The sequence below is a fragment of the Lissotriton vulgaris genome, chromosome 6 (assembly GCF_964263255.1).
Source record: "Lissotriton vulgaris chromosome 6, aLisVul1.2, whole genome shotgun sequence".
Classification (NCBI taxonomy): Eukaryota; Metazoa; Chordata; class Amphibia; order Caudata; family Salamandridae; genus Lissotriton; species Lissotriton vulgaris.
The window spans coordinates 935,481,768-935,509,310 of record NC_141694.1 but is presented as its reverse complement, the minus strand read 5'-3'; the positions used below and the strand labels follow the sequence as shown (position 1 = coordinate 935,509,310).

The window sequence follows — 27,543 nt, the reverse complement described above, 5'->3', positions numbered from 1 at the left end:
AGGTTTAGAGCCTGGCATCCACAGCATTATAAATTCACACACATTCTTACACCAAAAATCGAACACTGATAGGTTTCATTGCAATGAATGTAGAATGAGAGAGTAACTTTTGGTTGGTGTTTTTTTTTCACAACGACCAACCAACAATTTTAGCAATAGGCAAAAGAAAAATTACATATAAAGCTAAATTTGTACAATGTACTCATAGCAAATGTGAATAGACTATCAGCTGAAGGCATTATCAGATGAGTAGAAAGGGAAATTTGCTGAAAACATGTTTCCGAGATATTTCTTGCAGACAAAGAAAATTGACATCCTATTCCACCCAGAGAGGAGCAAGCATAACCTGCAGTTCCATTGTCAGTACAGCACCAGCTATAAAGGAAATATTGTGAAATTTATGAGGGCATATTTGCTTTAAAAAAACTAACAATTGAAGATTCAAACATTTTGAAGACTACATCAATATTGGCAAATGAATTCTACAATTATTTTCAAGGCACATATTTAAAATTAAAGATGGTAGACTAGGAAATAACGTCCACATAAAGAAAACGACCTAAATAAGGGGCATATTATCAAGGGGGTTTATCTCCGCTTTTTTGGCTTTAAAAGCCAAGAAAGCGGAGATAAAATTATCTTCCTATTACCTAGCTGCCGCTAACACCAGTTAGCCGCAGCTAGTAGGAGATAGCGACCATCTTGGGCCCCACTTTGCATGTCAGTGATATTTATCACTAATGAGATGCAAAGTGGGTGTGCCAAGATGTTAGAGACTGAAAACAGTCGCTAACATCGCTATCTCCTATTACCAACTTTTGGAGATATTCGCGCTAAGCGGGAATATCTCCAAAAGCTAACACCTGCCCTGAGCAGTTCTTAGCCATGTTATCCAATGGGAGGTGGATAACATGGCTAAGAGCATTAGCTCGCTAATGCATGAAAATCGCTGACTTTTCAGCGATATTCATGCTTTGCGGCGATTTTTACCGCATTTACGTTAAACCTTGGTAATACCAAGGTTTATTTGCGGTAAAAATCGCCGCAGCGCTGCGGTAAATTTTTGTCTCTAACCTTATCGCTATTGCTTGGTAATATGCCCCTAAGTTTTGAGTAGTGAAAAATTCCAAAACCAGGGTAATTTACATCTCTCGTATTGTATTAGTTTAACGCTTTAAAATTGAAAGTTCAACATAAATATTTTTGGGTTCCAGAGATTAATTATTGTAAAAGGTGCAAGTCAGAATGTCCTTCGATGGTTGGCTACCCACTTTTAGCACTCCATAAGTCCAATTTGACTTTACTTTACTCTTAAGATACTTTTTTGTGATCTTTATTTTTGCAGTCTACATTTTTGAGTATTTATATTTGTATACAATACTCACAGGAATCCGAACTAGTGTCACAACACGTGACGTGATGAGGAAGATCTCACCCCAATTTGACTCTGCATCCCTAGGCGCTGGAAAGTTCAAAATTACTTTTGTTGAAATAACCCTCAATCAGTCTAGTAGTGTTATGCTTCATCATCAGGTTCACCCTGACTCCTACAGATCAGGGTGGGCTTGACCATATTCCAGGGAGCTCTTCTGAGAAAGGAACTAGGGGGGCATAAAAACAGATTAAAAATTCCTCAACCACTCCAAGGTATCCCTTTATTTGCGGAGTGGTTCGGGACAGTAACATTAAATACCGACTTGGAGTATTAAGAATTGACTGGCCCTACAACCCTTATTTGACCAACATGTTTCAGCCCTACTCTCGTAGGCCTAAATAGGTATGGGGCTTTCATCCGGGTGATTTATCAATAAGTATCATATTCCCAGTTATGCATCTGTTTACGCTGGTAAGGTTATGTAAAGCATGCAATCAAATGCATGCATAGTCAGTAAAAATACTTGCCACTTCTGTTTCGACCCAGTTTCTGGGAGTTTTTTGACCCCTTGGATGGAAGGTCAGGGGCAGGACCTGCAGACAAACCTTTGTCACAGGTGCCTCCCCACCAAAGCACCTACTCAGCTCTGCTCTTACCACCCAGAATCAACTCCCTCAAGTAAGAAATGTTTCTGCACAGACTTACATTATCTTTGCTGCAAAGCCCATAATTAATCACCCCACATCCATAGTGGCCAAGGAACAGGATAATAAAACCTCACCCCATGTGGAACCTCCAAAAGAAGAAGCTGGTGTTGTGGAAAGTCAGCCCAAAATACTCCGATGCCCAGGCTGCTGGCGCAAGACGCCTCTTAGTTCCCATTCTGAATAGTTACCAAATAAAGAGACGGGCGCTGGAAGCAGGAACACAAGAACAGAGTTTTATTTCTCATGAGGAGAGCCTGTCATTTCGGACACGAAACACAGTGTCTTTCGGGAGGTGCTCAAACAAGTTTTCTGAGCCATCGCCTTTTATACATCACAAACATTCCTTATTACAATAATGACATTGTGAAGCAAGGAAAAGACATCCCCGACCCCTCCCCGCTCTGGTGCAATCCACCACGTGGCTACAGTAGAGGTCCTCACCCCATACAATGGGAGGGGGCTATCACCCAGCTGAGTGTTCCGCTGATTCCTTTGGAATGTGTGCGCCTGATCGATTCTCGGAGGGGTGGGGAGGTCATGATCAATAGTAGCTCTTTTGAAGAGGGGCGAGTGCATATAGTGGTGGGCAACAAACTGTATCCTCAGGCGAAGGAGATGACCAGTGGTCCGTGCGGACAATCGGGCTCAGTGGAGGGGTCATCAAGGGAGGGGTATTCATGGGAAGAAGGGAGGTGATGGTCAGACACGGGGTGTGATTCCCAGGGACAGAGTCGCACAGAGAGAGAGAGATCTTATGACCCGTACATGAGAGAGCGGGGGCAGTCAGGTACAGCTGGGGGGGGGGGGGGGTTATGTCAGCTGAGGCGAGGGACGCTTCTTCAAAAGGAAATGGGGGGGGTGCGTGGGTCAAGCAGGAGGGTTACTTTTCAGAGCAGGGTCGCGCAGAGGGAGAGGGTTTTATGGTCCATGCATGTGAGAGTGGTGGGGGTGTTCAAATGTGCGCAGGAGGGAAGCCGGGGATTCCAATGAGCGGGCAAAAAGGCCATGGTGCCTAAAATGGCTGTCATGTACATATGGGCACGGGCTTTTACTGGCGGAATGACGCGGTCAACGTTTCATGGTATTCATGGTGCCTACAGGGAGGGGGAATGGAAGAAGGCAAATGAACGCCGCTTATGTGCATTAATATTGCTAATTTCCACAGTCGCCGCTTTTAACATAAGTGAGTTCATTTCCTAACTAATGGGCGTACATATAATACATGTGTGGTCGATGAGATAGCGTTTGTCAAATACCAGCGAATTGCATATAACCGTGGCACAATCGACGCGGTTGGTGGAATGCAGCACATACAAATTCACAGTTGTTGGGTTACTTATACAAGCCTAGAGTTCAGCACACTACACAGTATAAATGTCCTGACTTTCTCTTTGGTGGCATCAATGTACAGCCTCCAAAAGTGACCGAAAAACATTTTGAAAGCAATACAAAGTGGTTGAGGGCGGAATTCAGTTCAACACAAGTAATTTAGTCAAATTGATGGGTGTCTTCGTCACAGTGTCTTTTTAGCAGTGAGCCATCACTGGTAGGCTCTGGTCCGTTTTCTTTCGTTGGCGCTGTTGAGCACCGGCGGTGGAGCTATAGGTCCCGCTCGGATCTAACCTTACGCGTTGCAGGGTGCGGTCAGTCCTCTGCTGTTAGACCACAGTCCTGTTCCCTAACCAATTCTTTAAGGGTGCCTTATGCTCGGCACCTGTATTTCCTTTTTCCTTCTGTGGCAAACCCCATTTCCATCTGAATGCTGTTCTTCTTGTCTGAGTCAAAAAGTCATGTGGAAAAGAGGGGGTGTTGGATAGTCGAGGGAAGAGAGGGCGGAGTGGGGTCAGGTCTTTTCTTGGACACATCGAGGGACCAAGGGAGCAAAGGAAAACGAGCAGGCAGGCCCATCAATCGGGCCCAAAAAGGGGGACGAAGACTTCAGGCACACGTGGGTTAGCAGACAGAGGGCTTCAGGGCAGCCCTTCAACCTTTCATTTTCCACGTTTGAGATTGCTGTCTCATCCCGTATCTTGTTGCTCTGCAGCTCCACCTTTGGTCGAGGTCACATGTGTCTCAAGATCTGCAGCCAGGCTGTACGTCACGTCCGACCCTTCTCCTCCGATGATCGTATATCTTTGAATGGGTACAAAACAAGTTTTAGAGAACTGGCAGGAGAAGACATTTATGCATTTGAATTCTGCCCTCAATCCTACGCATTTGGGGGTTACCTTCATCGGTCACAGTCAGAACCCTACCACCATGAAGTATACATGTCGGCATTCCTACTGTGTTTGTGCCAAGTCTATTTATCGTTCATTCCGGCTAACCCTTTCAAAAACAGGGCAGGGGTGCTATCATCGAGAGAGGGGGAGGGAAAACAGGCTTTCATCGAGGAGCAACAGTTAATCAAGGTCATCAGTTATACTTCGAGGACAGCTGATACGGAGCAGGGGTCAGGGAGAGGCGGGGACGCTTTGGACATTCGCGCTTGAGTGCAGAGGGGCGGGGCAATCTGGGCATTGGGGATCAATCTGGACATTGGGGCTTGTATCTCTAACGAACTGGAAAATAGGATGCCATTGACATATAGTCCCCCTATAAAAGGGCCAGATTAGGGGACATCAGCCGTTTTACCTGTCCCTTCCTTCTTAGCCAATTCAAGTTCTTTCATTTCGCAGAAAGGAGAGGTAGTAATATGGCGAGTTACAATCATTTTAGTTTCTGTCAATTTTGCTGAACACCTTCGCGTTCAATAAGTATCCAATTAGGCTGGTGCCGGCGGGGCACAGTTTTACCACAAAAAGGAAGAGGCAATAGGGGGGGGGGGCTCTCATAGAGAGTGAGAGTCGTCCGCATTCTAAATGAGCCATTCGGTACACGTATGACATGTAGAAAGGTAGAGAGAGGGAGAGAGAGATAGAGAGGGAGAGAGAAAGAGAGAGAGACGTGTACGGTAACAGGTCATTTAGCGCGCTCACAACACAGAACGGCAGGGGTCAGGTAACACGGAAACGCAAACAGAGGGAAGACATAAACCCATACATTGCATACACACAAACTCAGACAAGGGAAGACAGTACGTGTGTTACATACAAAAAATTCACGACAAAACATAGAACAGTTATTGGCCAAAAAGATCTCTTTCTGCATGCTGCGCATCTTTAGTATCCTATTTATCTACGTTCTGAGCTCTTTTTACCTTTTTCCTCCTTTTCCTCCCGTTTGCCATCTTTGCGAGTGTTCTCGGTTACTAATACTTACACCTCGGTCAGTTGGTCAGGAATTAACCTGGTCGGGTTACTGCTCACGGTGGGATCTTTGAATCATTTTTCCTTTTCTCCCTTTTGGCGAAAAGGTTCTCCAGGCTGAGGCAACGGAGGGCATTAATCGGGAGAACAGTCGGACAGCTTAGCTATATCTATAAGGGTGCGAGAAGGAGGTGGTACACTTTTTTTATTAACAACATTCCTAGTCTTCCAGACGGGCGGTGCTTAGGTAAATCTTACCCCGGAACTTTCCTTGTCCTTTCCCTATCTAGTTAAACGTCATAGTTGCATTATCTGGCGTGCTGGTTCGAGTCATAGTCTGTCATATCGTACTAACCTGTCGAGTATCTACGTCAGTCCATCCTCCCAATCACTATGTTCTGAGGGAGGAACAGTCATGTCTAAGTAAGGGGGGTGCTACATCTTACAAAGTTCGTCATGTATAAGCACTATGCTCCAATTCCCTACTTCCCCTTCCGTCGGTCGTTCGGTCATCACTCCTCCATACTTCAGCCGATGTTCCGACGTGACCTGCAGATGGGAGGAGAAAGAAGGGGGGTGGGGGCAACATTCAAAACACATCAGCGCGCACAAATCCGAAAATGTTTTTACTTACCACATACTCGACCTATCTCCACACGGTGCATTCTCTACCATCTCGGTGTTTAAGCCCAGAGGGACCAGTAGCATTAGAAACATAATCATTGGTGTTCTGTGTATCCGCATGAATCACTCGAGCGTGGTCTTTTAGATCAGGTGCGAGGGTGGTGGTCAGGTGGCGTTTCTTCAGTATTGCTTAAGGACATCTAAAACGTTTTTCCTGTTGCCTGTGGCATACAACGTAGCGGCTTAAGTATTGGGCTTTTTAACCTTCAACCTTAATAAAGCTGCTTACCTTTCGCTTATATCGGAGACAGTAGTAACACATTCGAAACTCATTAATGCAATCGCTACAGTTGTACTTGCCTTTTCAAAAACCTTTAATAAAAAATGTTGGCGCACAAATACGAGCCTACAACCCAGTGGGCCGGTCACAGAGCAGACTGGAGCCGGGCGTGAGGGGGACGAAGTCGGTGGCCATTCATTTCATAATATAAAGTGCGGCAAGTGCAATAACATCGTATCGAAATTCATTGGGAGTAAGCATCATAAATGTCGAAAAGTCAAACTTTCAATAACCATGGTGCGTTAAAACTTAATATCAATTCATTGTCCGAATGCTCAATTAGTACCTATTTCATATCAATTCATTGCTTTAACACATAATTGGTACCCACCCTATACCAGTTCATTGTCCCAACACATAATCAATATCCATCTTATATCACTTCCTTTTCTGAACACATTATCAATATCCATCTTGTCTACTTTCATTGTCCAAAAACTACATACATATCTCAAAACATCAAGGCTTGAGCAATCAGGGTACAACAAAGAGCTGAAAGTTTCGGCGCCATTGTGGGCGAGGTCAGGCAGGTCCCAGTACAGTCAGATTGTCTCCACTGACTCGTGGTTGGACCAGAAACTCTTTTGGCAGTTCAAAGAGTTTTTCGCAATAGGGTAACAGACTGGCGATATGAACCATCAGTCAAAAGTGGGGAGGGAGGCAACAATCTCTCCTACCGGGTCACTCTGGTGTTCCACCGGAACTGAACAAATCTGTATTTTTGCAGGGCACCGTTTTCTCTGGACTTTTCGTAGCGGCCAGACCAGGCGATGCGAGGGGGAGGGGGGGGTCGGTGGCATGTGTAAGACATCCCCCCCCCCTCCGTTGTCAGGGCCATCATAAAAGAAAGAAGTAGTGCTGCTGTGTGCAACCCTCCAGTGTTGTCCAAGCAGGGCGCTGCCTGTGAACCCTCCTGTGTTGTCGAAGAAGGGCGCTGCCTGTCAACCCTCCAGTGTTGTCGCAGAAGGGCGCTGCTGACCTCGGCTCCGGTTTTGTTTTTCTGATGGCCGGAGCAGGCGATAGAGAGGGGGGGGGGTCGGTGGCAGAGGCAAGACATCCCCCCCCCGGGCCCGCAGGGCAGCCAAAAGAAGAGAAAGGGGAGACCATTACAACTTTCGGGCCGTCCGCCCCACAGCCTCCCCTTCCGATGGCGGCCAGCCGGGCCCTGCTCTGCACGTGTTGAGGGCTCGCCTTCCGGATGGGCGTAACCGCGGACCTGTTGCACTTCGGGAGCTTCCGGAATGGGGGTAGGTATCTGCTGATTTGTATCTATTTCATGTTACCGTTATTTGGGCGTGGCGGGCGGTGGGACAGACATGCTTTGGATAGCGAGGGGGCGGCGGGGCCTAGCTACCTCGTGGCTGTCTTGGCGTCAAGCTTGGCTTCTTTTCGCCATTTTATATTTCTTATTACGGACTATTTCTAATGTTTCTTATTTTTAGTGAAGTCGGAAACTCATCAGTGGGCTACTGACTTAGCTCGACTTCTTTTTCCTTCCTTTTCTAGTGTGTGTTTCATGCTAAAGTTTCTGTTAACAGGATTCGGCGATCACTTCATATTTTATATGTCCTTTTACCAGGGATACCCTCCAGTTGAGCCGGATGATCTACCTCCAATAAATGGTCCGGGTGGAACTAGATTATCAATCAGTGGGGAGTGGGTAGGCATGACGGATTACAACGTGGACAAAAGTCTGCATTACCTACCCTTTACTACTTGCAAAGACTAGACAGAATATTTCTATTCCACGTTATTTGCAAACAGAAAATACCTCAAACGAACTATTCCTTGAACAATAAATGTCCAGTCAATCAATCAATCAGTGGGGAGAAAAACAGGCATGACGGATTACAACGGGGACAAACGTCTGCATTACCTGTCCTTCGCTCTCTGCAAAGGGAGACGGAATATTCCTATTCGTCTCTGTTTGTAGACAGGGAAGATCTCAAAGAGCAACAATCGATATAAATCGATATCAAACAATCAGTGGGGAGAAAGGTAGGCATGACGGATTACAACGGGGACAAAAGTTGCATTACCTACCCTTCTCTATCTGCAAAGAGAGACGAACGTTCCTATTCGCCGCTGTTTGCAAACAGAGAATGTCTCGTCTCAAGAAGAGAACCAATATTTCAAGTAGCAACCAAAGCTAAATGAACCAATAAGCGAACAATATCAGTATTTAAATACTGATTCCAATACAATCAATCAATCAGATGGGTAAAGCCATCCTACCAATCAGGCGTGAAGAACGCCCTACTTAATCTTACCCGGACCGGACCATGTGGACAGTTCTTCGTCTTCCCTTTCCAGCGCCCGATCGTTCTCTTACTCCATGCAGCATTCCTGTGGGCTTCCAGCCAGGACAATAGGTCACTTGAGAGAGGTCCGTTCAGAATCGGTGAAGTTCATTCAATCGGCAGCCGGACGAGGGCCCTCTCAAGGCAGGTATACTCCAATTTTTTAGATGTTCACCCCATCGTCTGGACCTCTCTTACTGGACCCTATGTCACAGGTGGACCCCGCGTTGGGACGCCAATTGTGGAAAGTCAGCCCAAAATACTACCGATGCCCAGGCTGCTGGCACAAGACGCCTCTTAGTTCCCATTCTGAATAGTTACCAAATAAAGAGACGGGCGCTGGAAGCAGGAACACAAGAACAGAGTTTTATTTCTCATGAGGAGAGCCTGTCATTTCGGACACAAAACACAGTGTCTTTCGGGAGGTGCTCTAACAAGTTTTCTGAGACATCGCCTTTTATACATCACAAACATTCCTTATTACAATAATGACATTGTGAAGCAAGGAAAAGACATCCCGACCCCTCCCCGCTCTGGCGCAATCCACCACGTGGCTACAGTAGAGGTCCTCACCCCATACAATGGGAGGGGGCTATCACCCAGCTGAGTGTTCCGCTGATTCCTTTGGAATGTGTGCGCCTGATCGATTCTCGGAGGGGTGGGGAGGTCATGATCAATAGTAGCTCTTTTGAAGAGGGGCGAGTGCATACAGTGGTGGGCAACAAACTGTATCCTCAGGCGAAGGAGATGACCAGTGGTCCGTGCGGACAATCGGGCGCAGTGGAGGGGTCATCAAGGGAGGGGTATTCATGGGAAAAAGGGAGGTGATGGTCAGGCACGGGGTGTGATTCCCAGGGACAGAGTCGCACAGAGAGAGAGAGATCTTATGACCTGTACATGAGAGAGCGGGGGCAGTCAGGTACAGCTGGGGGGGGTTATGTCAGCTGAGGCGAGGGACGCTTCTTCAAGAGGAAATGGGGGGGGGGTGCGTGGGTCAAGCAGGAGGGTTACTTTTCAGAGCAGGGTCGCGCAGAGGGAGAGGGTTTTATGGTCCATGCATGTGAGAGTGGGGGGGGTGTTCAAATGTGCGCAGGAGGGAAGCCGGGGATTCCAATGAGCGGGCAAAAAGGCCATGGTGCCTAAAATGGCTGTCATGTACATATGGGCACGGGCTTTTACTGGCGGAATGACGCCGTCAACGTTTCATGGTATTCATGGTGCCTACAGGGAGGGGGAATGGAAGAAGGCAAATGAACGCCGCGTATGTACATTAATATTGCTAATTTCCACAGTGTATCGAAATGCTTGGCTCCCAAGACTACATTACTTCCAATGAAAAAAAAGGGGAAGACAGGTGGAAGGACCCAGGCCTCTTCCACAGTGAATCCCTACACCAAAACTGGTGGGAAGACTGCTAGCAACTTAATAAATCTATACCCCCGACCTTCTGTGTGCCCAATTGCACCCTACCCACTGGTTACCCTTCAAATGCCAGAGGAACAGAGAGCACTGAAGGCCCTGTTTTAGCATGCATCCAGTCAGCTGACTTTACTCAGCCCCCGGAACAAAGCCCCATAAATCCGACTCACAAGGTAGTGCTAACTCGAAGATACCAGCTTAAAAGATATCAAGAAATTCTGAATAGGGGCAACATACTTCACCTACTGAGCCACATACCCTCTCTGACCCAAACCAGATCAGATGGCCTCCCTTGTCTAGGTCAAGTTCCCGAGCCTCCCTGGGGACACCCATGGTGAGTCAACCCTGGTTGGGCTGCATCAAGAATCACATCAGGCGGCCCTGCTTAAGTAATCAACTCAGTTTGCAGACTGGGGGTAAATATCAAAGCCCTCCACTTTAAGAGATATTCATACTTCCTCTAACTCCCTCACAAAAGAATGGACCCCACTCTGTCTTAAGAGGAGCCAAGGATAACAATCAGGGCTTCGACCAACTTGCTGCGCCCAACTTTTCCAAAACTTTTTAAATAATATGCACTCCTGTCCACAGGACGGTACCCTTCAGCGACTCCATCATAAACACTGAAACCAGACCCTGGGGATCTGCCGGGCAATCATCCCTTTCAACGGCATCCCTAATATTCTAAGTAATATCCAACAAGGCCTTGAAAAACCCTTTGAAATGCCAAAGGTTATAGGGACGTTATAGACAGGTTGACATTTCCCTCATACAAAACCAGATAAATTCAGCATATAACATAAACCCCCGCAATGCACTTCTCACATATTAGATCACAACTGACATAGTGACATCACTCATGATATCACTCATGACATAAATGACATCATTGATAAATTCACTGATGACATCTCAAACATCCACTTACACCCTCATGCAACATATCATTTTTCCACTCCCACAAAATCACTGACATACCCATTCACGATACCCAAACACTCACACACCTGCACACTGATTCATAGAGGCACTAACACATTTACTCACCCATACAGCCAATAACCCAACCACTGACTCACATATACAGCAACTCATGCACCTACTTACTGACCAACATAGCTTCTCACACATCCAGTAATACAGACATGCAGGCATTTGCACACCCCCTCATTCACCCATACTGCTATTCTCATACTGAATCAGTCACCCATACAAATACTCACATAACTACTTACTCACCCATATAGTCAATCACATATCCACTCACTCTCCCATACAGTTGCTTGCAGATCCATTCACTTACTTATAGATAAACACATGTATTCACTCCCCTATACAGTCACTGAGACAAGAACATACTCTCTAACACTCAATTACTCACAAATACATCCACTTACACACCCACTCACTCATCTATACACCCACTTACACACCCATTCATGCACCCATAGAGTCACTAGAGTACACTGTCACTCACCAATACGGACACGTATGTACCTGCTCAGTCACCCATTTAGCCACTCATGTATTCTCTCATTCACCATTTACTGCCACTGATACACCCTCACCCACACAGCCACTCATGCATCCTCTTATTTACCATTCCACCCACTTACACACCAAATCATGCACCCATACATGCACTGCCACAGCCACTCACTTACTGTATGGGAGTACAAGGAGGTATGTCAGTAGTTGTGTGGGTGAGTGAGTAGCTGTGTGAGTGACTATGTTGGAGAGTGAGTGGGTATCTAAGTGGCTGTATGGGTGTATGAGTGACTGTATGGCCAGGTGAATGGGTGTGTATGTGACTGTATGGATGAGTGAATGTTTGTCTGAATGGCTCTATCAGTGAGTGACAGGTTGTGTTAGTGCCTGTATGGGCGAGTGAGTGGTTGTTTGAGTGGCTGTTTGGGTAAGTGAGTTGGTGAATGAGTAGCTGTATTTTAAAGCATGTGTCTGTGTGAATGGATGTATGGGTGAGTGAGCAGCTGTGTGAGTGCTAGTATGGATGTATGAATGGGTATATAGGTGGTTGTGTGGGTGTGTGAGAGCTTGTATGGGTGAGTGTCTGTGTTGACAGGCTGCATGGGTGAGTAAGTGGATGAGTCAGTGAATGTATGAGTGGATGTAAAGGTGAATAAGTGTGTGTATGTTTGTGAGTAGCTGTTTGAGTGAGTGCGTGACTCTGGGAGTGGCTGAATAGGTAAATGACTAGGTGTATAAGTAGCTTTATGGGTGAGTGAGTGGTTGTGTGTGTGCCTATATGAATGAGTGAGTGGTTGTCTGAGTGGCTCTATGGATGAGTGAATGGTTGTGTGAGTACAAGTATGGGTCTGTGAATGGGTATGTCAGTGGTCTTCTGGGTATGTGAGTGGGTATATGAGAGGTTGTATAGGGGTGTTAGTGGGTGTGTGAGTGCTTCTGTGGATGATATCATCAGTCATGTAAACAGTGATCTCATTTGAGTTGTCATCAGTAATACCATCAGTGATGTCACTGACCATGTCATGAGTGATGTAATATGAGAGGTGATAAGCAGGGCATTGCCATCTGTTATTAGACCTGTGTTTGCGCTCTGTGCGCTTCGGGACCTGAGCTGCTGACAATTTTACTTGTACCTCGTTTTTCATTTTATTTGCATTTTTGTTATTTTCCCCTGCTTTTAATTCTGCTGGCCCTTACCTGCACTCTAACTTCTGGGAAATCCACCGCTGTTGGGCGGGTCCGCATCCCGGCGTAATTTCCCTGCAGTAGCGCCATCTTGCAGGTAGACGGTGCCGCGTTTCGCCGCCATCAGGTAGGATACACGCTCTAGTCGTCAGAAGGACGCTAGGCGTGTACAAAAGAGAGTCATGCAGACGCGCAGCGGTTACGCGCAGCGGGGACGACTGATTGACGCCGGAGTCACGCCAGAGTCCAGCCCGTCTGCGCCCGTCAGCGTCCCGGAGGCGACCGGGGCGGCGGGTTGGGCTCTGCCTCAGGGCATATGTGTGCCCAGGTCCCCTTTGCTCCGATATTCATCCTGGGAGCTACGTTCACTACAAAATCCATCGGGTGGCTGTTGTACAGTCTTCCCCGGACGATACAGGGGTAAGTCACGCTGCCCTGGCTGTGGCTGGCGCCCCAACTGCGCTTTGTCCTCGCTTCCCAACAAAACGACTGACAGTGTTGGGTATCTCTGCATGCTGTTAAACACCAGATCTGCGTGCAGACATGCGCAAGACATTTATGATCTCCTCGATCTGGAAAAGCCACTCTGTCTCATGTTGACTGAGAGGTGGTTGGGGGAATTCTCAAATCCAGATGTTGCCATGGCTATTCCTCCTGATTACAATGTCTTCAGGAAGGACAGGCTTAAGGGAAGGGGCGGTGGAGTGGCACTGGTAGTGAAGAAATGCGTGCCATGTTCTATTCTGCCAGTGGATGATATCCGCGGCTCTGAGTCTCTGGCCTTTTCCATCACTCTGGCACCTCACCAATCCTTCAAAGGACTATTAGTATATAGGCCACCTGGTCCACCTGGAACCTTCTTTGAAGAGCTTGATTCGGTTCTATCGGGACTAGCCCTGAAAGCAGAACATTGCATTGTAGCCGGGGATTTCAACTTCCGTATGGATGATCCATCGGACCCGGATACCATTAAACTCTTGGAGGCCACGGCCCCTTTGGACCTGATCCCCTATCTTCAGGGGCCAACGCACGACAAGGGACACACTCTTGACCAGGTCTTCTCGACATCTCCGCTGGAGGTGAAGGAGATTATCCCGGTGCTTTGGTCAGACCATAGGCTAGCCAAATTCCTGGTTAGAGGCACGGCGAAACCGTCTAATCCCGTGTCTCAGCATCAGGGACGAGTCCCCATGGCATATCATCGAGTGACTCCTGCAATGTTGGCTCAGGCTGCTCTGGATCACCCTTGCCTCCTTTCTGGCGACTTGGAGAAGGACCTGGAGTCTTTGCAAGTATGGCTTTTAGATAGGTTGAACGATCTGGCCCCGGTCTTGGCCCCCCGCTTAACATCTAAACGGGTCTCGGCTCCCTGGTTCACTGCGACACTGGCGGCTGCTCGGCAGCAGTGTAAGGCAGCCAAAAGAGCTTGGCGATCACAATATGATCCTGTGGCAAGGCTGACCTACAAGACAGCGATCAAGACCTATCACCGGGACATTCGCCTAGGAAAAAAAGCCTATCTTGCAGGGAGGATAGAAGCCGCCTCTAACTCCTGTAAGGAGATTTTTACTATAGTGAGAGAATTTATGGCCCCTCGTTCCAATACATCCCAAGGTATGCCTTCTAAATCCTGGGTCTCTGATCTTGCGTTTTTTTTCACCAGCAAGATCAAACTTATACAGGACTCTTTTCCACTGCCGAATCCCTTGGGGCCGGTCAACTCTGAGGACGACCCGTGCCTTTCGGCCCCGCTAGGCCCTGTGCTGGCTGTCTTTCCATCTATCTCAGCTACTGCTTCCTTAGCACTAATGGGCAATCTTAAATCTGGGTCGGCATTGGACACCTGCCCGGCCAAATTCTTGGCAAAAACGGCGGAAGTGATAAATCCTCTGGCGAATCCACTCCTGAATCTCTCGCTGAGCCAGGGAGTGGTTCCGCAGGCCTGGAAGCAGGCAATGGTCATTCCTTTGCTGAAGAAGCCTGGCCTCGATCCCAAGGCTCCGGTTAACTATAGGCCTATTTCCTTATTGCCTGCTCTCACGAAAGTCTTGGAGAAGCATGTACATTCGGTGCTTTCCAATTTTCTTGAAACACATAAGATTCTGCACGCCACTCAATCTGGCTTCCGCCCAAATCTCAGTACAGAGACCCCGCTCCTAGAGGTCTCAGAAACCATTAAGGGGGTTCTGGACGCTGGGGGCAAAGCCATGCTCGTTATGTTGGACTTGTCGGCGGCCTTCGACACCGCCCCCCATGATGGCCTTATCGCAAGACTCTATGAGATTGGCCTACGGGGGATGGTGTACAGCTGGTTTTCATCTTTTTTAGCTGGCCGCCGGCAAACGGTCTGGGCCTCCCCAGACTCCGCCGTGATGCCGCCACTGGGAGTCGGGGTTCCGCAGGGCTCTATATTGAGCCCGACCCTTTTTAACATCTTTATGACCCCTTTGGAGGCGCTGGCGGAGTCGTTCGGGGCCCAGATCGTGTCCTACGCCGACGACACCCAGCTCCTCTTCTCTTGTAAGAGGGGAGGAGATTTCGATGGAGAGAGTATTCGGGATTGCCTTGGGGCTGTTTTTAAATGGTTCCAGCCGAACAGCCTCAAGTGCAATTCTGATAAGTCCGAGGTACTCTTCTTCGGGTGTGTTGCGGAGCCAGACTGGCATGCTTGGTGGCCTAGTAACATGTTCCCTCCGTCTTGTTCATCTCAGGTAGCTAAAAACCTGGGGGTCAAGATGGACAAGGATCTGACGTTGAGATCCCAGATCCTTGGCGTGACGGGCACATGCTTCGGCCTCCTTAAGATGCTGCGGAGGGTTTTGCCTCTTCTGTCTGAGGAACACAGGAAGCTGACTGTGCAGGCTCTGATAGGCTCTAGATTGGACTATTCCAACATCCTCTATCTGGGCCTGCCAGAGTATCTGCTGCAGCGGCTTCAAGTTGTGCAGAATGCGGCTGCGAGGGCCATTTTTGGCCTGAACAGGCGAGCCAGTGCTGCGGGTCTCTTGCAGGCCTTACATTGGCTGCCTATCCGCAAACGGATTGCTTTCAAGGCATTAACTTTGGCCTACAAAGCTCTTCATGCTGTGGGAGCTCAGTATCTCCAAAGGAGACTTGCCTTTTACCGACCGGCTCGCTCCCTCAGATCAGAATCTCTGTTTCTGGCGGTTGTGCCGCGTGTAAAGAGAGCTCGTATTGGAGGTCGCTCCTTTGGACTGCTGGCGCCACAGCTGTGGAACACCTTGCCGTTGGCACTCCGGGGAGCTACTAGTCTACTTGCTTTTAGGAAAGGCCTAAAAACCTGGCTGTTTGCCCTCTAGGTTTTTTTTTTTTCTCTGTCTCTTTTTTTGTTTTGTTTTCTGCTTCTCATTCTGTTTTTATCTCTGTGTTGTGTTATCCTGAGCAGGTCTCATCATTAAAAGCGCCGGGACACTCTTTTTGAGTAGCCGTGCGCTATATAAAAAATAAATATAACATAACATATCATAGTTACCTCAGGTTATTACAGCTGCAGAATTTCACAGGTTTTGTACGAGTGAAATCAAAACCTAACAATAAAGTCTCTGTAACCTTTTTTTCCAGTGAATTTCTGAGAGTTATTTTATTATATTTCCTAATTATTATACCCCTGTAACCTTTGCTTTTTTCACTAAATTTATAAGATTTGCAAAATTTGACATCCCTGTAACCTTTGTTTTTCTTTAGGCTTTGGTGTAAAATTCAACTCCGCTCGCGGAGTTTGAGTTATTCAGCAACTCCGCGTTCCACTGGAGAATGTGGAGTTACTGATCATCTCAGCAACAGAGCAGATTTTTGTATCCATTGGCATGCTTATCATGTAATTTTGTACGCATTGGAGCACAATGAGACTTGAAAGGCACTGGGCAACCCTCAGCAGCCAAGGGGAGTTCAGCCCCTAACCAGTGGTACACCAGGAGTCCCCTTTGCAGAGTAGTTGAGAGAGAGGGCGGGGCCTCTGATGAGGTCTCAGCATTACAACAGTGGGGAACTTACAAGTCACAACAACTGGGGTTCTTAGCCTCCAAAAACTCTCAGCAGCAAAGGGGAGTTTATCCCCCAACGAGTAGTACCCCAGGAGGCCCCAGTCCAGAGTGGTTCAGGAACGGGGTGGGGCCTGCGACATCTCAGCAATCCAGCTTTTGGGGATTTAGTTATTGCATTAATAGTTCTTCTTGGCCTCCAATGACGCTTAGCTGCAAATGCAGGTTCATCACCCAAACAGTAGTACAGCAAATGGCCCCTGTGCAGAGTGGTTGAGAAAGAGGGTGAGGCCTCCAATGTGTCTCAGCAATCCAGCTGTGGGGCACGTACGCATCATAATGATACAGGTTCTTGGCCCCCAACAACCCGCAGCAACCAAGGGGAATTCATCCCCCACCCAGAAGTAAACCTGGTGGCCCCTCGTGGAGAAGTGTGGCTCACTGGTTAGAGGAGGCAGACCTGGAAGCAGAGGTCAACGCGGGTATAGGGTTCAATTCCCGGCTCGGCAGGGTCTTGAGTCCTAAAATGTCCATGGACTCGACAATTCTCGCTCCGGTGCCTACTCGATTCACGGGTTCGCACTCTGCGACTCTGGGCAATAGCTTGCTTAATCTCCACAACGGCCCCTCGTGGCGGGATGCCTGGCTTTCACCTTGCGGATACCTTGCCGGGGTTAACTCACAGGGGAATACCAGGACGGGTTCCCTAAGCAAGCGCTTAGAAACCGCTCGGTGATTTGCGCTACATAAATTCCTCTACATTTACATTTACATTTAGTTATTGCAACAATAGGAGTTCTTGGCCTCCAACGACATCCATCAGTAAAGGAGAGTTCATCTCCCAACCAGTAGTACCCCAGAAGGCCCATGTGCAGAGAGGTTCAACAAGTGGGCAAAGCTTCCGAAGATGTCTCAGCAATTCTCTGCATGCTCATTTCTGACTTTTTATTCTGCCTCTTTCTGCCCATTTCTGACCTTTATTTTGCCTCTTTCTTTTTGTTTCTAAACTTTATTCTGTCTGTTTATGCTCATTTCTCACCTTTGTTCTGCCTCATCCACCTGATGCTCATTTATGATCTCAATTTTGTGTCTTTCGGCTCATTTCTGACCTTCATTCTGCCTTTTTCAGCTCGTTTCTGACCTTGCCTCTTGCTGTTGTTTCTGTCCTTTATTTTCCCTCTTTCTGCTCATTTCTGAACTTTAGTTTTGCCTCTTCCTGCTCATTTCTGACCTCTATTCTGCCTCTTCTTCCTTGTGCCTAACCTCTATTCTGCCTCTTGCTGCTTGTTTCTGATCTCTATTTTGTGTCTTTCTGTTCGTTTCAGACCTTTATTCTGCCTTTTTCAACTCGTTTCTGACCTTGCCTCTGGCTGTTGTTTCTGTCCTTTATTTTCCCTCTTTCTGCTCATTTCTGAACTTTAGTTTTGCCTCTTTCTGCTCATTTCTTACCGCTATTCTGCCTCTTCCTGCTTGTGCCTAGCCTCTATTCTGTCTCTTGCTGCTTGTTTCTGACCTTGCCTCTGGCTGCTTGTTTCTGTTCTTTATTTTACTTCTTTCTGCTAATTATTTTGCTTTATTTTGTGTCTTGCTGCTCGTTTCTGACCTTTATTTTGCCTCTGTCTGCTCATTTCTGACCTCTATTCGGCCTCTTGCTGCTTGTTTCTGATCTTGCCTCTTGCTTTCTTCTGTCCCTCATTTTCCCTCTTTCTGCTAGTTTCTGACCTTTATTATGTCTTGCTGCTCGTTTCTGACCTTTTTTTGTCTTGCTCCTCGTTTCTGACAATTATTTTGCCTCTTTCTGCAATTTCACTGATTCATTGTCAGTGAAATTGCTCTCCCTCTATCGCAGCTCCACCATTAAGTGAGCCTTCCCCGAACCCCTGCAATATTGAGTGTTGGTGTTCGAGGCCCTCCTCCACCCGCAGGTTTCACCTGCACCTCATCCCAGGTGGTCCAGTGGACCTCTGCCTCCATTCTCTTGCTCTGCTTTTTCTCTCCTTTTTCACTCGTTTTTTCCCTCACTTCACTCTCCTTCTGAGTCTTTCCTCCATTTTCTGTTGTTTTCCCCTCATTTCAAGCTCCCCTTCACTTTCCTTATGATTCTTTTTTGCTCTATTTTTACTCGTTTTTTTACTCTCATCTCAGTCACCCCCTTTCACTCTCATGTGTCCTCTGTGTCTTTCCTACACTCTTTCTTGCACTTTTTCTGTTGTTTTCCCCTCATTTTAGGCTCCCCCTCACTCTCCTCCTGTGTCTTTCCTCTGTTTACACTTGTTTTTTACCCTCATCTCAATCTTCCCCTTTCATTCTCCTGTGCCTTTCCTCCACTGTTTCTTGCACTTTTGCTGCCTTATTTGCACTCTCTCTTTTTGCCTTTTTCCTTTTTTCTTTTTTAGCCTGTTTTTCCCCGCCGCTGCTGCCCCCGCGGTCCCTCCCCCCCAGCATGACCAGTGCGACCGACCCAATCCAGCTCCCCTCCCTGCTCCCGCCTTCTAGCTGTCCAGCCCTCCCTGACCACTACTTAATGGCGGCCACTGCACGGCCGTGCCGCTGAGGGGCCAAAGGCAAGCCTGTGTGCGCCCCGTCCACAAACCCGACTGCGACCAGCGCCAGGAACCCTGGATCTCTGCACCGCCAATGCTACAACCCAGTGGCCTTCCAAGCTCTCAACAAGGCCGCAACAACAACTGCAAGCTAACATCACCAGCCGACACCCACGGACCCTTCAGCTGTCACCACTGCCGGCACACCTGCAGCACCACCAAGACCACTGACCCAGCGCAATCCACCCGCAAGAACACAACCGAACCAAAGACCCTGCAATGCATCCTCCTCAACATCCGATCCTTCTACAAACATGCCACCAAAATCTGGGACCTCCTCAACAGCACTACCCCGGACCTAGCATTCTTTACCAAAACCTGGACCAACACCATCCGTGGGACCGTACATCACCATCGTCATTCCCCAAGGATACAAGATCTCCAGGAAGGACCACCCCACCCGCCCTGGAAGAGGAATCGCCTGAGCACACTCCCTGACGAGCCCACAGATCTGATGGGACACCTGGACCCCGCAGACGTTTCGCCAACTCCATCACGGACATCATCTCCCCGCATTCCATAGCAGCCACCAACTACACCCTACTGGGAGACCTCAACTTCCACCTCAACAACCAACAGAACCCCAGCACTACATCCCTCCTGGACAACCTCCACAACATTGGACTCTGCCAGATCGTGAACGAACCCACGCACTCAGCAGGACACATCCTTGACCCCCTCTTCACTAAAGGAAACTCCATCACCTTCAGCCACACCACCGAATTCCCTTGGACTCACAATGGATGCGTCCACTTCACCTTCAGAACACCCACCATCCACAGACAGCAGCACCTGCTCTCATGAAGAAACTGGACCAGAATCACTGACGACCAGCTAACCTCATCACTCAGCAACTCCACCACAACCATCATGGAAAAGGACGTCGCCAACACCGCAGCCTGAACCCTGCACAGATGGATCTCCGACAGCACCAACACCATAGCCCCCCTTAAGAAAAACAACAACACCCATGCCAAGAAGCTAGATGGTTCACCACCAAACTTCGAGAGTCCAGACGCACTTGCCGCCACCTCGAAAAGAACTGCAGGAACACCAAATCCACAGAAGCCCACAAATTCAGAGCCGCCACCAACGCCCACCACCAACTCATCAGAAAAACTAGGAAAAAAGCGATTGAATACAGAATCTCCACTCATACACACAACAGCAAAGAACTCTTCAACGTCATAAAGGAGCTCGCCCAACCCATCAGCAAGTCCAAAAACATCCCTCCCTCACAAGACCTCTGCGACAAAATCAGCACCTTTTTCAACCACAAAATCAAGAGCATCTACAACAACTTCGACAAAGACAACCAACACACTAAACCTTGACCAACCACCCCCGACACCCTGAAGCCAGCGATCAACAACTGGACAGCCCTCACCACCGAAGACACATTAAAAATGCTAAAGTCAATCCACTCCGGGGTCCCCACCGACCCCTGCCAGCCACACATTTTCAACAGAGCCACCAACACCATCGCACCCATGCCCTGCCACACCATCAACCACTCTCTGGCAACCGCCTCGTTCCCTGATGACTGGAAACACGCTGTGAGCAACCCCCTCCTCAAGAAACCCTCGGCGGACCCCGATGACCTAAAAAACGACAGACCCATCTTACTGCTCCCGTTCCCAGCGAAAGTCATCTAGAAAGCCAACCTGCCACATTAATCGTAGAGCACACCATCCTCGACTCCTCCCAATCCGGCATCAGAAAAAAAAAACTGTACGGAAACTGCCCTCTTTGCTGCAACAGATGACTTCTGTACCTTACTGGACAAAGGAGAAACAGCAGCCTTCATCCTCCTCGACCTCTCAGGGGAGTTCGACGCAGTCTCTCACCGCACCCTAATATGCAGACTCCACGACGCAAGGATCCGAGACAAGGCCCTCGACTGGATCCGCTCCTTCCTCTCCGGAAGAACGCAGCGGGTCAGACTCCCCCTTTCCTCTCAGACCCTACACCTACCACCTGCGGAGTCCCCCAGGGGTCCTCCCTCAGCCCTCCACTCTTCAACGTCTACATGGCTCTGCTCGCCCCCATCGTCAGAACCTACGGCAGCGCAATGGTCCTCATAAATGAAGCCCTTCAGCTCTAGGCTGAGTCTCCAGTTCAAAGTTCCTAATGAAGATACCTATTCAAGAGTAGTAGCAAACATAATTTCACTGGCTCATTGTTAATGCCTGGCTTCAGTTGGGATTAGGATGGCTTTAGGATTAGGATTGCATGCAGAGCCAGGTTTGCGGGAGTGTGAGCTGAACATTTTACAGTCCTTTTCACCATTTTGCCACATGTTTAGGTTTGGCCCTATGTGATTCAAAGAAATGTGGTGCAACTCTCACATCTAGGCAAAGATTTAATAACTTTTTATGTCGGAGGTCTGTCACTTTTTTGAAGCAGCTCGACACAAAGTGTATTTTGGTGTTTACTAAAACACACAAAGTCTGATTTGCTTGTCTTTACATTGCTTAGTAAAACTGGTGTTTAATTTGAGTCAGTGGTTTCTGGTGCTCAGCACCAGCATTTAATCATCAACCTCAGTGGTTTTCATGAGCACCAGTGAAGGAAACATTAATTTATGGTAGGCAAGCGGGGGTTTAGGGGAATATTTACAAGCCCCTCTCTCCCCAGGCAATAGGGGCTTCACCTTAGTTACAAGGCATCAGTTTAAGGCCGCCTTGTAAATAAGTCACCCTTTTACACTATACTTAGCATGAAAGGGGTGGGCAAAAGGGTTGCAGTGGGTGTTTCACCGCAACACTCATTGATTTTGATGCTGCCCTCTATTTATAAGGGTGGCGTAAATCGGAGTCAACACCAAAATTAAGACAAGGGAAAATCTTGTCTTTACATGGCGAAACGAGGAGAAATGCTTCATTTCTCCTCGTATTTGCTGTTTCTATGTGTACTGCATTGTGCAATACACATAGAAATAGCAAAATGTTATATGTTATATGTTATATATGGATTTGTATCGCACACTGCTACTCAAGAGTGTCCTGGTGCGTTGGGAGAATAGTGACATCCCAGACGGGACGGCTACGCAGCTTGTTTGAAAAGATATGTTTTCAAAAGTTTTTTGAAGGTGGTTAGTTCCTTTGTGTGTCTTAGCGCATCCGGCAGAGCATTTCACATGCTAGACGTTTTTACCACCAGGGACTGACCTCCCAGGCGTGCTCTCCGGAACCTGGGGATTACCAGCCGCCTTTGAGCAGCAGATCGCGAGTTGCGGGTCGGGAGGTAGAACGCAAACCTAACACTCAGGTAGGAGGGGCAGGGACCATGTAGGGCTTTATGGGGTAGGACCAAGGCTTTAAAGCGCCCTCGTTGAACAACCGGGAGCCAGTACAGGTCGTCCAGCTGCTTGCGGACACTTAGTCTCCTCGGGATGTCAAAGAGGAGCCTAACCGCAGCGTTCTGCACAACCTGTAATTTCCCCAAGAGAAATCCAGGAGCGCCAATGTAGAGGGCATTAGCGTAGTCAAGGCGCAAGAGTATGAGCGCCCTGGCCACCGCCTCCTAAGCTGCGCAGGGAAGAACTTCCTGAGGGCTTTAAGTGTACCAAAGCATGCACCTGAAAGTCGCGTGATCTGTTCGCGAAAATTCAGGTCGGCTCCGAACCAAATCCCCAGGTTCTTGGCTACACCACAGTCCCCCTTAGGACATGGAAACCCCTTGGGCCAGAGGGATTCCCTGAATGCCACCGGGAATTGGCCATATAGGAGTACTTCTGATTTGTCCTCGTTGCATTTCAGGCTTGCCTGGGCCAGCCAGGCAAATACCGAAGATAAGCAGCGCCGAGCCTCATCCGTCTGGAGGTCATCACCCTTCCAGGTGAAGAGGAGCTGGGTGTCATCGGCATAAGCCATAATTTTGGCACCCATCCTTGAATGATTGTTTATGTGCAGGAAGGGATACCCTCCTGCACCCTTTCTGCTCTTAAACAATCATTCCCTCAACACTGGCACCTTTGCACTATGGTGCAGGGTGTCTGCATTGGTGCTAGGCATCTCACTTTAGTGCCAGCACATGAAGAAAAGCAGGGAAGTGCTGTATTATTGTAAATATGGCATTTCCCTGCACTCCTAAAGTGACAGGGCATAGCTTTGACAATTTTGGAGCTAACTTGCACTCCGCCAATTAATTGTAAATATGGTAACCCTGCTCCGAAGTTGGCGGCTCAGGTCATTATGCCACATCCTCTCCACACTTTCATAGTTACTAGTTTGTTCTGTTTTAGGCAGCACCAGCAGGAGAAATGGGCGTGTGCAAGCTGCCTCCTGACAAGAGCACCAGCATTAATTATTTTACAAATAAACCGCTTTAATTACCACAACACAACACAGCACATAATGCTGACTTGCGTTACATTTGCATAAGGGAGGCGTCCCATGTGTGCATAGGCATTCCTGTGCATCCACCCATGGATTCCGATGCAATCTAAATGCAGCACAAACATAAAGAGGAGCTAAGAATACTTTTTGTGCAGGAAGGTATCTCTTTTTGCACATAAAACTGCTCTGACCACAGCCCAGACACCATTGATTCATGGCGGAAGAGTGGGTACGTTGGCACTAGGCTGCCTCAAACTCACTAGAGCAAGAGAGAGCAGAAGTGTGCAGAAGAAATATGGTGCATTTCTTCAATTTTTCATTCACGTGACAAAGTGCGTCGAGTTCCCTGGCTGCGTAGTACGGGCCCAGATTTTAGCTCAAAAATCCCATTTATGCATGAAAGTTGAGAAGTGCTGAGGTCGGAACTCTTTGCACCCACTGCAAAGGCTTACAGCCAGATTCATCAAAGACCCGTTTTGCGAGTCTTTAATAGCGATTCATAAGGAATCGCTATTACAGACTCGCAAAACAGGATTCATGTAGGAATCGCAAAATAAAATGCGATTCCTACACATTGCTTATTTGCGATTAGCAAATTGCTAATCGCAAATAAGGAATAACTCCCCATTCATTTTGGCCCATAGGAATGAATGGGGAGTATTCCTTATTTGCGATTAGCAATTTGCTAATCACAAATAAGATAGCGATTTAAAGGGTGCCAGGGGTGTCCAAAGGACACCCTGTAGCACCCCTTAAATGCAAATTTAAACAGGTGTTGCGCACACACATGTCCAAAGGACATGTGTGTGTGTAACATGCAAAAGAAAAAAATGCACTAAAGTGCTTTTTACTCTTTTTTCGCAATTTACCACGAAGTCAGACTTCGTGGTAAATTGCGACCAAATATTGCGAATTCGCAATTTCTAATTGGTTGATGAATTGCATTTAAGGAATCTCTATTAGAGATTCCTTAAATCCAATATCTCGCAAATATGCGATTTTGCTAATAGCGATTTTTGCATTTGGGGTGATGAATCCCAAATGCAAAAATTGCACTCGCAAAGGGCCAGATTCTCAGAATCTGCCGCCAGATTCATCATTCTCCCGTTTTGCGAGGCCCTAATAGCGATTCATAGCAAATCGCTATTAAGGACTCGCAAAACGGGATTCATGTAGGAATCGCAATATTTTTTGCGATTCCTACACATTCTTTATTTGCGATTAGCAAATTGCTAATCGCAAATAAGGAAAAACTCCCCATGCATTCCTATGGGCCAAAAGGCCCATAGGAATGAATGGTGAGTATTCCTTATTTGCGATTAGCAATTTGCTAATCGCAAATAAGATAGCGATTTGAAGGGTGCCAGGGGTGTCCAAAGGACACCCTGTAGCACCCCTCAAATGATCTGTGACACAGGTGTTGCACACACACATGTCCAAAGGACATGTGTGTGTGTAACATGCAACTCAGAAAAATGCATTTAAATGCATTTTTCTGAGTTTTCGCAATTTACCGCGAGGTCTGACCTCGCGGTAAATTGCGCCTAGAAATTTCGAATTCGCAGATTTAAATAGGAAGTTGAATTGCATTTAAGGAATCTCAAATAGAGATTCCTTAAATGTCATTCCTCGCAAAATTGCGAGATCGCAATTAGCGATTTTTACATTTGGGATGCTGAATCCCAAATGCAAAAATCGCTCTCGCAAAGGGCCGGATTCTCAGAAGCTGGCCCTTTGCGAGTGCAATTTCGCTTGATGGATCGGGCTGTTAGATTTGCATAAGTGCACATGGTACTCAATAGTAAATCTGAGCCTAAGTTTGTTTTAGATAGATAGATTTTTTATCTTATTTCTGAAGTTTGGAAACAATGACATGTATTTCACCCTGGATTTGTAATTCATTCGAGCTACATATTCCACGGTTCACAAACCAGACTGGTTCCACTGAGTACGTGCCTATTTTATGAAAATCAAAACCTATGAAAATGTAGCCCTTCAAAGTTACGTGTGAGGCTATCTCGTTCCCACACACATATGAAAATTAAATCTTAAAGTTGTACAATTTGTAAGCTGTTTGAACTTCGCCTCTCATCATCATCCATACATTAACTTTGCTTCATTTTTAGAACCAGTAAAAGCTCCGACAGCGAAAGTTGCAGCAACAAAAGTCACTGTGTCAGGTAATTAACTTCACACCTAATAACTTTATCTGTAATACTTATCAAACATTGCCATCTACTGGTCATGTGTTAGAAGGCGTTGCTACAGTTTGGCTACTATTTACAAATAGGTCAGTTCACAAAATAAGAAATGGGAATGGGTCGCAAATTTACCTGCCTCATTGAAATTCACGGGTTATATCATAAATTGCAACCTACTCTGATTGGTGGCCATCAAAGGGATGGTTGGTCTGCTATGGTCAACAGACCACCAAGTCTGTTACTACCTTCAAATAAACGTTTTTTTTAATGCAGCCTTTTTACTTTAAAGGAAACAGAGTAGTATTTTAAAAAAAATGCTAACTTTGAAACATATTTTTTAAATAAGAGGTTTGTTTGAGATTTGGTAGTGGCTTCCTGGATGACTGCCTACTCTTCAACAATGTTTTGTTTCCATGCAAATCACGCATTCCCTTTTGCAAATGGGTTATCACCCCAAATATGGAATCAGTCATTTGTTAGTGTTTTGTGACCAGATTATGGTTGCTAAACATTGCTACATCTCAAACTGATTTCAGTTTGAAATGTACACCCACAACAGGACCCTTCCGAATTCAGGATCGATATCCATTTGCAATCTAATTTCAAGAGTCGGTAAATGTTTTGTTACACTTCCTTCCAGGAGCATAAGCAACAGATCTAGGGGCATTTTATCAAGGGGGGTTATCTCTGCTTTTTTGCTTTAAAAGCCAAGAAAGCGGAGATAAAATTATCTCCCTATTACCTAGCTGTCGCTAACACCAGTTAGCGACAGCTAGTAGGAGATAGCGACCATCTTGGGCCCCAATTTGCATGTCAGTGATATATTTATCACTAATGACATGCAAAGTGGGCGTGCCAAGATGTTAGCGACTGGAAACAGTCGCTAACATCGCTATCTCCTATTACCAACTTTTGGAGATATTCGCGCTAAGCCAGTTCTTAGCCATGTTATCCAATGGGAGATGGATAACATGGCTAAGAGCATTAGCTCGGTAATGCATGAATATCGCTGACTTTTCAGCGATATTCATGCATTGCGGCAATTTTTATCGCATTTGCGATAAACCTTGGTAATACCAAGGTTTCTTTGCGGTAAAAATCGCCGCAGCCCAGCGGTAAATTTTTGTCTCGATCATTATCGCTATTGCTTGGTAATATGCCCCCTAGATTGAGAGATGCTTTATACTTCTACATAAACATTATCTAGTAGACAGGAGAGCAGACATCCCCATCCCCATGGCTATACCTGCCATTGAATGAAGAAAAAAACACGTAAAGGGCTAAAGAGACTGATTTGAGAAGCTACGGGGCATATTTACAAGGGGATTGCGCCACTGGAACATCACTTTTACTGACTTTAGAGTGGCGCAATGTCCTGCACCATATTAACCAAGTGGTGTTATGCCACTTTTTGTGGCTTAACCCCACTTTGTAAAAATAATACCCTTTCACGCAGGTACCTGCATGAAAGGGGCGTGCACTGGGTGTTGCTGTGGACCTTCCGCTGCAAGACCCATTGCTTTTTTACGCTTTTCCGGATTTACAAGGATTCATACATTTGAGGCAGGGACGAAAACTGATGCCATGCAATAGCAGGCGTTAGAATGGTACATTGAGGAGGAATACTTTTATTTCTCCTTGTTTTTGCTTTCTCTATGAGTGCTGCATTCTGCAGCACACATAGAAAGAGCAACACGCTATTATTGATTGTT

General features: G+C 47.1%; 1 protein-coding gene across 50 annotated transcripts in view; it reads left to right on the top strand.

Annotated features, from left to right (window-relative positions):
- Positions 1-27,543, top strand: part of LOC147708230 (uncharacterized) — a 2,035,583-nt gene that overhangs the window by 1,061,537 nt on the left and 946,503 nt on the right. For 38 of the 50 annotated variants that reach the window (XM_086926979.1, XM_086926974.1, XM_086926953.1 and 35 more), the window contains one exon: positions 25,757-25,810. The exons of the other annotated variants lie outside the window; for them this stretch is intronic. In XM_086926979.1, coding sequence (XP_086783105.1) covers positions 25,757-25,810 — 54 coding nt within the window. The remainder of the gene's footprint in view (positions 1-25,756; positions 25,811-27,543) is intronic. 50 annotated transcript variants of the gene reach the window in all.